At 31.3% G+C, this 12,128-nt stretch overlaps 1 protein-coding gene across 1 annotated transcript in view; it reads left to right on the top strand.

Annotated features, from left to right (window-relative positions):
* The first annotated feature begins 3,156 nt into the window (after positions 1-3,156).
* LOC133182595 (uncharacterized) overlaps positions 3,157-12,128 on the top strand; it is a 45,184-nt gene continuing 36,212 nt past the window's right edge. Inside the window, exon 1 of the mRNA XM_061317443.1 lies at positions 3,157-3,194. Coding sequence (XP_061173427.1) covers positions 3,157-3,194 — 38 coding nt within the window. The remainder of the gene's footprint in view (positions 3,195-12,128) is intronic.

Below are 12,128 nucleotides of genomic sequence, written 5' to 3'. Positions count from 1 at the left end.
GTTCTTGAGTAGAAGATTTTAAATAATGTCATTAATTTTTCAATAATTTTTAATTATTTCCCCTTGGAAGAAGGCGTGGCCCTTCATGTGAACAAATTTGAATCCCCTTTACCCAAGGATACTTTGTGGCAAGTTTGGTTGAAATTGGCCCCCTGGTTCTTGAGAAGAAGTCGAAAATGCTAAAACTTTACAGATGGACAGACAGTCAGACAGACAAAAGATGGACAAAATGTGATCAGAAAAGCTTACTTGAGCTTTCAGCTCAGGTGAACTTAAAAAACGCTTGATCCTTTTCCTTAGGAATGCTGTCGACAACTTGAAGCATCAACTCTGTACCTTGGCATGGTGCAACAGGCCCTATTGCTAAATATGTAAAATATTCTTGTACGGTATTGCAAATAGTCCAATTTCTGAGATACTTGACACTTTAAAGAAGGGTAATCTCCATTTTACAGGATATCCATTGCATGGTTGAACAATTTATGCTTAGACCTCTCATCTTTTGACCAATTTAGATGCACTTATTGACTGGGATGATGCGAATTCAAAATCTGTAAAAACAACGACAAATTGGTGTTTGAATTAAAGTTTATAATTTATATTGCAATAATCAAAGAAGACATTTTAGTACAGTTAATTTTCATTTATACCCAAAAGCAAAAAAGAGCATATATTTTGATGTTCTAAATGATATTGGAAATTTGGGAATGATTTCAATTTTATAACAAAGAGACCTTGGCAATGCTTGCCTGAATCACCTTTATTTCTTATTTTGTAAGAGACTTAAATGCCTTAATGGCTACATGAGCTTAATGTAAACCTGCAAATGATCCAAATATAAAACAAGCTAATTCAGAGAGTTGTGGCTGCACTTATGGAAAAAGATGAGGGTGGAAGAACTGGACAAAACATGCAGATGGAAAAAGAAAAAAAGGTCATCCTTGACCTTTCAGCTTTTGGCCTTAAAGTCAATTGGTGTCTTTTTTTTTTTATTAAAGAAATAAAATCAAGACCTCAAAGAGAACCAGAGTTATCACCAGAACATAATTTATTGCAAGATATGAATTTTTCAACTTGACCTTTTAACTTAGAAATCAAAGGGGGTTTCTTTAAGTCATTGGGAATTATGATGTAAAATTTAATAGAAAAAGCTCAAGGGAAACTAAAGATATTATTTGAATTTTTTTGTATTGTAGGAATTTCCAACCTTGACCTTTTGACCTGAAATCAATAGGGATCTTCTCTAGGCTATGTGAATTGGGATATGAAATGAATCATATTGCAAAAGCTCAAAGGCTTTTTGACTTTTGAGATATTGTCCCGAAATGAAAGTGTTATAATACATACATGTACAGACAGAATGACAAACGGACAGACCAAAATTAATATCCCCACATACAGTACAATCAGGGACAACAAAATAAACTGTATACATATAAACACACATACTTGCCTGTACAAGTTATTTATAAAATGATTGATAAATTTTTTTTTTTTTTTTGGGGGGGGGGGGGGGGAGGGGTGGTTGTTACCTACTGGTATTAAGTCATATGTTTTCTGTTATGTCCATGACTTCTTCCATTTTGTGTGTGTGTGTGGGGGGGGGGGGGGGGGTTACCTACTGGCATTAGGTCATATGTTTTCTGTTATGTCCATGACTTCTTCCATTTTCCTCCACTCTTTTCTCTGTAAAATAATTGAAAAAGCCATGAAGTTTATATACCCTTATACATTACAATTAATGCTTAAAAATGCTCATGCTGAAACATTTTGAATGAATCATAATTAAATAAAGCTCAAAATTTGAACTACCGGTATATGGACCGAACTTTTCAGTTTATCAGTCACATATTCAGGCATCTTCACCATTTTGACCTAACTTCTTAAACTTTGTGATTTTGTTTATCAATAATATGAATGAGCAGTTACATGTACATTATCATTATTATAGTAACTTGTATATATACTTTATGAAATGTTAACCACATGCACAAACTCTGGTTCACATCATTGAACTGCATGATAACAATGCCCACTTAAATTTATTTTTTCAGTGTGGAAATGAAACGTCTTAATTTTGTTAATTTTACTTTTTGAGATATTAAACATCGACATTATCTTTATTATTATGCAGTACCTTCAAAAATGTTTATATTATATTACAATAAGTGATCACCTGTTTGGTTTGATTCATTTGCTGCCTTGTCAATAGGAACACATTTCTGCTAAAGAATAAACATTAATTTTTATATTAACTATACAATACTTAATAATCCTCATAGTTAAATGATTACAAATAATTTATTACATGCACATGAAATGAAGCAAAAATTACACTAGAGATTTTATTTTTAGAACTAAATCACAATAATATGCAATTGAAATTTTATTTCCAAACAGGACTGGATCATTTACATGTGAAATCTATCAATGTTATGAAACTATTGAGTGTAAAAGCCATTCATCAACATTTACTGTAGAATTCTTAATTTATGTGAGTACTAAATATAATCAAATAACAATGAGAACAAGAATTAACAAGTGGACTGCTGCTCAAGAGTTTTCACTTTTTACATGTATTTCAGCTATAAAATAATAAAAGCAAGTAATTTTGTTTTATAAGTGAAGCTTGATGTATGAACTACTGAGTGAATTATAGAAATAATTTGATAAAACTTGTACATATATATATATATACACAGTACACACAGTACATGGTATATGTACCTTTAAGCTCTTCCTCCAGCTCTACTTCCACACTGATTTTTTAGTGTGTGTTTCCATACATCTTTTGCACATACTTGTAACCAATTAGGTATCAAATAGGTTGATAAATATAAATCATTATAGATTGGACATGTAAGATGTATAAACTTCATATCAATATGTTTTCACATACTATATAGACAAAGTCAGTAAATACGCTGGAGTATATTTCCAATTATGATATCACTTTGTGATATTATATTCTAATATAGGGTTGTCCATAAGGCCTAAAAAAAAATTATGTTTGTTTCCTGTAACATTCCCAAAAAATCAAGGATCGGTAGTCTGGATTTTTTTTTTTTTTTTTTTTTTTTTTTTGCTTATAAATAATGGAGTCAAACATCCCCGGACTGAATTATCCAGGTGTTATATTTACAGTGAACACCCAACATGGCTGCCTTGCGGCAGAAAACGAACTTGAAAAAGTTGTGAGGGAAATTGTTGTTACAATAATGATTACTCTTTATATTTAAGGTAAATGTTGACTAAGTTGACATATTTTATATCTCAAATAAAGATACAATAAATATTTCTTGAATAAATGGAATCAGCTGAATGATCAAACACAGCTAGAGCAAACGCAGATTTGGCAGGGGAAAAAAATCCAGCCGGGGGTAATTTGGAATGGGTCGGTCGGGTTACAGGAAACAAACATAATTTTTTTTTTAGGTCTAAGACCTGGAGGCTGGGAATTTCTTCACCTATAATGACATAATTCCCTGATTACTCTGGCATTGCTCTCTCAACCCTCACGGGGGGGGGGGGGGGCTAACATGCTTCTTTTTTTTTTTTTTAAATCTCTTTTATTCCTTATGGACAACCCAGATATCATGTACAGTGTCTCTCTGAAAACTTTAAGGTCAGAAATTAAGTTATTAATAATTAAATGGTTCAGCAAAATTTCTTTAGTCTTTAATTTTTTGGAGGATGTACAAAAACGGCATAATGTTCTTACCAGTTCCAACAGGCAAAACCTCGTTCAGCTTACCCTCTCGGTTCGCATAATAGCGTCTCCCCTATCAGATATGGGTGACAACATGTTTTTTTTTTCCTTTTCCAGACTAGACCATGTGTATTTCTGTGTTTGACAGATGTTTGACACATACATGTAGGTATGTCTACAGAAAAATTAGATGGTCCAAGTCCCATAACGCCGGCACGGTTCAGATGGTTCAAGATAAGAAGCGTTTCAGGGAAGAAATGTCTTCTGTGCTGCATTTAAAATACCTTGTATGTGCAGCTGTATCTATTTTACAATCTTTCAACAAAACTAGAGATTTTTTATCACAATATGTCCTCAAATCAACACTTCATCTTTTCGTCTGCCATTAAGACACCATACTTTTAATTCCTCTAAATAACGAGAGTTACACTAAGGGGGATAATTTTTCTAATAATTTCAGCCAACTTCATTCTATTATTAAATTAGCCTAATGCCATTTGCAACCAAATTCCTTTTAACTATCAATTGATTTTGAAGGATTTTTGCAATTAAACTGATATTTATAATATCTTAGGCGTTTCTTGGGTTTTTACAGCACTGTAAATATAGTGGTATTTTAAAACACATTGATTTAATCTATATTTAGACTCCACTTTTACAGAATCAGTGTTGATAAATGAAAAAAAAAAAAAAATTCTAGTCAAAGCACTTCCTTTAAATTTATTTAATATTTACCATTTGAATTAAAATGCATGTTTTCCTGCAATTTTTTTTCTCTTAATCTATGGGTGTTTTTCTAAACATTTTTATAAGACTGTGCTAAAAATAGAATATAGGTCTATAATAAAGGTCCCCACAGGTACCTGACAGTTTTGATACTGAAATTTATTAGAGGACACATGATGCTAATCAGAAACTATAAAATCAGTCAAAATGATCACAATGCCTTTCATAATAAAATTTGGATTTTGCATGGTTTTCTCGTAGACACGCACTTAAATAATGTGGTAAATTTTGAGAAATTTTTCTTTCTATATTCATTATGTTTTGTTTTATTGTCGTTTGGCGTTTAATAGAGAAATTACTTGAAAGATTTTGAACATCTTGTTTCAAGATTTCCCTTTTTTCACATTGTTTATCTAGCTTTTCAGTATTTTATATTATCTAAATAATACTTTTCTTATAATCATCTTCGCTTAAAATAGAGGTATTCATTTTCCAATATCCCGTTCCATTTTCAGTCATTTTATATTCAAATTTCAACATTCTGTGATCAGACATTCTCATTCCATTGCTATGTGTTCCTGGAATCTTTCTTATTGAAATATTTTAAACTTTGTTTTAAACTCGTTTCTACGAACACAGTTGAATTTTTTAACCGTGTTGGCGAAGGTAGGAACCTAAGCAGCTTTGGCTTCAGTTATCTCAGTCATCAAGGACACGTACTTGATTGGAAACAAAGCTAAGGGATGGAGTGACCATATTGCCGATTTTCTTTGCTTTCAGAGCCGATTTTGCCGATTGTTAGTCGATGCTTGTGGAACGTCGCCGTTTCTCATTGCTTTTACATACTGATATGCATGTTCAGCTGATATTGTGGTCAAACCGAAGATGTTATATTGCAAGGGTAGAAATTAAAAAAGCAGTTTGCCTCTCCCGAGAATGGAACAACATCGGCATTTGGCTCTTTAAAGTGCTCGCATTCAGGGTTGTCTGGCTTAAATGCCCTTCTATCTTGCATACTTTGCATCTTGGATTGTCAGAACTAAATTGGAAGCACTGATTTTAAACATGTTGTAGAAAAAAGATCGAGGCGATGTACATGTAATTGACCTAAAAAATTCAAGATGGCGACCGTGACGTACCTTGTTATTATTGTAGTATGAGGATATTTTTATCAATAAAGAGAAAGGTTTAAAACGTCAAGTGCCTGTGTCCAAAATAAATAGATTTACAAGAACATTTATTTCTTTTCTCAGACCTTTAATTTTGGAGTTTAATCAGATAGTTTTTTGTAAGTAGTTAATATTTTATAATTTATAATATTAGATTTAAAATGCATGTTTTCTACAAGGTCCCTAAAATTCATGTAATTTTCATTTAAGTTAATTAATCTATATGGGTATTGTTCTACATACATTGTACACAGTACGTATGTTTATGTTTTTTGCGCATGTGCAAAGCAGCGTTGTCAAAGACTAAGCGTATCGTTTTACGACTAGACTTACGCCACTTCGTGAAACGCAATTCGCCCGACAAAATTTTGGCGTCAGCCCCAAAAGTACACCTAAGTCTTTATTTTACCACTTTTGATGAAACGGGCCCGAGATTGCTTATTTGTTACGAGAACCTGTGTGGAATGGACGACGCGTGTTCGTTATCTTTCATTATCTTTGTTAAATTTTACTGCAGTTTACGTGTATTTGTGTTTGTTTGTACTGCACTGACCTGTGCAACTGATGTAAGTTTCTTTGGTAACTTTCTCTTCTGCAGTGGAAGAAGCACACAGTAACTTTTTTTGTCGATATAGCGCGAGTTTTACAATAGCTATTTAGAGTACGCCTGTCAACACCGTCGAAAACTGATTACACTCATGAGCCGTGTCCAAGTGAACGGCTCAGGTTACGAAAATTGCAGAGTAATATAATGACAGACAGACATGGATCTCTGCCTTTTACGAATCGTGTTCAGCTTTAAATACATGTGCATGTGTTCAACTCTGCAAGTCATGTGACGTTATAAACGTTTTGTGTCTTTTGACCTTATATTTACTATAATTTGAGGTCGATCTATATCGAAACGACTGGGCATTATCAAAATAATTCGGCAAGTTGAAATCCATCATTTATAAATCGTATCTGTCTCCATCAAGGCAAAAGTGATTTATCTTACAGGAGGGGTTTCATGCCTAGTAGTTTGAAGTCCCTTTCAATTTTATACTGATCGGCCACCCTCAACAAAAATGTAGATCTTAACTGTCATGTATATGTGCAACTATTTTGCGTGGGTTAATGAAACGGTACGATTGAGCATGGTTATGTTACGGGTATCTGTTCAGGTTGATAATCAGGAATTGGAAGACTGTTCACAATTATTACAAATTTTAATACAATTATTGACCTTTGGGTTTTGTTTTGAATAAGAAAACATTAGTCTGAGACATTTATAGCGTAGTAAATTAAAAAAAATCAAGGTTTTATTGTATGATAAACTTGTATCAAAAGGGAAACTTTTTATAATCTGTACCTGCAATGTGCACTGCTAAATAATGGAAAGATTGTAAGATATGTTATTTGATTTTATATAAATACAAAAGACCATATACATATAGACAAACTAGCTATGTTTTGGCTTTTCCTTTTCTGGCACTCAAGAAAATGTATTAAAAAAAAAAAAAAAAAAAAAAAAAAAAAAAAAAAAAAAAAAAAAGTTGTAATTCACATTAACTTCCTACAATTATTTTTTTAGTAAGATTATCCATGACATTTCAAACAATGAGTATGAGACGTATAAAATAAATATATCTAGGTCATTGTGTCAAAACCGATAAACAGCTTAAAAGACTTACATTTGGCTTCTATACATATCAAATAAAATCGAGCTTTGTTAAAATATTATTAAGTTTATCTTTGTTAAGACATTTTTGGACACCTTGGTCACGATTTTTCAATATGCTTAGATAAACTTCCTTGTCTAACGAAACATTTTATCTTTGATCTTGATAAAAAGCTTTAATAAATATCAGTCTTGTTCTAGCAAAAGCTTAATATGTGTTTGACACGTGAATATCAGATTCGTTTTTATTCTTTCAATAAATCGCCCAGGGCAAATCATCGATCTTGTAAAAGTGCACTAGCATACGGCATGTTCTATTAAAAAAACAAAACAAAACAAAACAAAACAAAACAAAAAACAAAACAAAAACAAAAAACCCCTTGAATTGCCTTTTCCCATTTCTATTGATGAAACAAAAGTTGAATATCATTTTTGCCAAAAATTCCAAATATTTTATTTAACAAATTAAATAAATGAAGAACACAAAATTGATTAGGAATAAAATTTAGTGTTCTATGTCGTTAAAATTTCACATGGATTAAAAACTGATATTTAAATCTTCAAACAAAGTATTTTATTCAGTTCATCTGCATAATCTATATTTTAACAGAGCAGAGGTAATGCTTCGTATACATGTGAAGTTTCACTTTAAACTTAGTTCAGAAGGTTGCAAAATTTTAAATCTCATGGGAAAAAGGTAAACTAAACTGTTAAATGAATTCAAGTAAAAACAATAATAAATCCACAGCTAGCTAAATAAACGGAAGCAAAACATTTCATGTAAGTAATATGACGACACTGTTTTACGCAACAAAGTGAGTTGACTTCGTATTTAGTACAGATAAATCAAAATAATTACTTAATATATAAAATCTAATAGTGTTATTTAATTATCATGAAGAAACAATAAAATTTGTGGCATTTAGTTTAATACTCAAAAGGATGTAAAGATATAAAAAAAAAATTACAATCGGTTGAGTAAATAGAAGGAATGAAGATAACGAACAGTATAATCAAACTCAAATGTCCGTTGAAACAAAATAAAATGTTAGCGGGACATAAGTCGACTGGTCACACCCCCTGTATGCTCCTTGTCATAACCGGGAAAACGGAAAATTCCTTCGACAATTTAGTGTGAAAATAATAATTTAACACAATTTGAATGAAAAATGTCAGTCAATATTCGACTTAACGACAGATTGTATTTTATACCGAGGTGATTGTATCGACCAAAGAATATTTAGTTGACTTTTAGAATCCTTGTATCATCACCTTATTTGTCAATAGTTTGTCTCAATTTAGAAACTGCACATATATATTCTTGCGTATCTAGTAAAATGGGAGTCATAAACTCGATACGTAGGTGATAAGAATGAAATATGAGCTAGTAATTTGCCAGAACTGAAAATTATCAAAAAATGTATTTTGAAAACATACTATTTTTAAATTAGTTTTTTTTTTGGTTTGTTTGTTTTAGTTTGTTTGCTTTTTTTCCCCAATAGATTATACTTCAAAATTACAACGGGCATGACATGAAATTCTGAAAATCTTGTGGAAATGAACATCTTAATGCCTAAAACTAAACAAAGCTAGTATATATATGAGGTTAGAATCCAAGTTTAGATTTTAATGTACAGCTTTATGGGTTTTTTTTTTTTTTGATGTCTGCTTAAATGTACCCATTTCCCAAGGTATAAGCAACAAAATGACAAACGCAATAAATATTACCATACAGCAGTCATTTTCAACATTTGCCTATTTTAACTCGCTCATTCGAAAATCAAATGTCATAACATTTGAAACATTCTTACTGATATAAATCTCCTGTTATGCCAATGCAAGTTTGGTAAGTGTGGGATTAATTCAAATATTCCTGTTACTGCAGCATTCGAAGCAAAATAACCATCTTTATAACCTGTCTTTAAAGTGTTTTTCGATCATGCCTTCAATCATGACAGCATGCCTGCCTGCTTCGCTGCAGTATATTTGCAAGATTTCCCTAGCAAGAAAATATTAGAATTTACTAAGTTTACTTTACTTAACTACAGTATCAAAGTTTTTAGGCGACCATAATTTGATTTTTGGTTTTAGATTTTTTTCAATCAAGGTCAAGTCGGAGGACGGAAAAAAAGACAAAATTCACAGTTTATTATGTATTGATACATAATTTTGTGAAGATACACGGAATTTTCTATAACTGTCAAGCGACTTTTGTTTGTGACACTATTTTCCAACACAGTCTGTTGTTTTGCATTTGATGAATTTGTTAATCAGGGATTTATCAGCCTATTTTTGGAAACGCCATTTTTGGGGAATATGGAAATAATTAAAATGTTGCTTAAATCATTTACTCAGGTGTATTTCATTTAACATTTCAGCATGAACTCTAATTTGGGCAACCAGACAGACAATTAAATATGATCCAACTTCATCATACAAGATCAATTATGAATAATAGACTAATAAAAGTAAAATCCACTTCAATGACTGAGTATAAAGTATTTATATAACTTAGGGTAGTACATGTGTGTATGAGATTCCAATTTAGGTCATTATAGAATCTGTTTCTGGAGCTGCAAAAAATATACTAAGTACACATTTTCTAAAAGTCCTCTTTTAGGCCTAATACATGTATGAATTAATGCATTAAAAATATATTTTTCTATCTGAAATAATGCCTACAGTCCTTACGATTCATTCGTAGATCAATTGAATAGATAGAAATAACTTAATAACTCTATATAATTACACAATATCACCATTTTTAGAAAAACAGAGGAAATTCGGATTAAAAGTTGGCGATGTTTTTATAGTGTTTTTAAACACGTGTTATGACTGTAGCTTTGCTGAATGAGTTAAATAGATGAAAATTACAGACAATCTGACAATTTTACTTTGTGTTTTTCCAAGATAATTAATTTTAAAAGCATTGTTCATCTATTGGGAAAAACACTGCCAAATAGTGGGAAAAACTGAACTCATTTTCAATTGGGAATGGGGACGAATTTCGGCCCCTAAAAAGGTACTGATAAATCCCTGAACTGTTTGAAAGTGCATTTTGGCTTTTGAAAACAATGAAACCAATCCAACGATGCCCACCACGTGTTTTTATGTATCTGAATGATTTGCTATAATTTTTATAAAACACGGGTTTGACACGAGCGGCTTGAAAAATTCCGGGTATTTTTTTCAAAATGCAAATTTTTAGGTGGGTCCCTAAAACTAAAAATCAAATTATGGTCGCCTTACTATACTAAATCAAAGTTGTACTACTATAGTTAATCAAAGTGTTTTTACTATGGATTTCAGAATGTTATATTTTATGTTCTCAAGTTCATAAATGCACATTTTTTTATATATTAAATGGAACTATTACTTGTATACTCACTTATTACTTCCAAATTTTACATTACTGTTATCGAAATTGAGAGATTTAAAGCTTTGAAATCTCAAAAAAGGTTCTAGAGTTGTGAGTGTTAATATTTTTTTTAGTATAAACAATAGATCTTTTTTCTTTGTCAGTTTAACTTTATGTACTGATTTATTTTCAAATAGATAAATTCTGGTTCTGTTGCACCAAAAGCGAAAGCAATTCTTCCAACCTACTGATACTTTAATATATACATGTAATGTCATTAAACTATATCCTATAGGTGTTTATTATTTATGTGAAGTGTTACCAAGTTTTTCACGTAGTTATTATTAGGATGAGTGGACTGATATATTAAATTTGACAAAGTATTTCAAACTAAATGTAATATTTTCCCATGTGCCTAACTTCGTAATGTATGTCCAGCTGTGGTCAGCGACCAAACCGTTGATATTTAAACTATAAATGTTTCGTACGCCTTATTTCTGCAGATCACACGCCAAACACGCCCATCTTCTTTCTTAGTTAATCAAAGTTTGAAAGTTTTTACTATAGTTAACTATAGTAAACTATAGTTATCTATTATAATAGTGAACTATTATAATTTTTTTAAGGGACAGAATCTGAAACATGTTCGAGTGTATTCAACCTAATCACTGTTATTGTTCATATAAATGAGATCAACTCGAGCAAAATCTTCTTTTAAATAAACATGCTAAAAGTTTAATTTTAATCTGATCAGTCTGTTATCAGTATCGACTATGCAGACAGCAAAGCTTTTGTTTTTGTCTAATAATGTCTTTGATTTCTGACTGGCTGAGCAAAATTGATTTTATTTCTGGAAATTTCTACTGTAGGTTGTGCGGATAAAGAAAAAAAAATGAACGTGAAATTTGCATTCTTTTTTTCACGGTTTCTCCATCTCCTTAAGACACTTCATTTATCTTTTCTTACCACGTGACGAAAATAAAAAGAACCGTCTCGGAAGATAATCTTAAGCGATTGATGATAAAATGTAAATATTAACATTGATCATTTCTTCAGCTTGACATAAACATTTAATCGATTTAAGTAATATTTCGAAAACCTTCAGTCACGAATTATGATAATATGATGATAAATCTATTTGTTTAGATCATCGGGTATTTCCCCTACCTGCCCGTTTACTCTTTCGTCAAGCTTTCCCGACTGTTCTGAAAAGCTTACACGAAAAAGGAATAATGTTTAATAATTTTTTTTTTTGGCATTCAAGGCGCGGTGCAGGTATTTTGTTTTTAAGTGAATTATGACAATTTGAACAAATGGTTTTACATAATCTTTTAGTAAATTAAGAAAATCTTCATTGGAGAGATATACCTGTTTTATACAATAAATCCTATTGCTTAACCTCTCAAATCACTTGATGAGGATTAAATATTTAATGTATGAATGTCCTTAAGAACCATCTATACACTGCACACTAAAGAGTTCTGATTTTGAGGTATTTTTATGGAA

This window comes from Saccostrea echinata, unplaced genomic scaffold, assembly GCF_033153115.1.
Source record: "Saccostrea echinata isolate AGI-Se365-2 ecotype Australia unplaced genomic scaffold, CSIRO_AGI_Sech_v1 ptg000009l, whole genome shotgun sequence".
NCBI classification, from domain to species: Eukaryota; Metazoa; Mollusca; class Bivalvia; order Ostreida; family Ostreidae; genus Saccostrea; species Saccostrea echinata.
The sequence above is the reverse complement of the archived record's forward strand: the minus strand, read 5'-3'. Positions and strand labels throughout refer to the sequence as shown.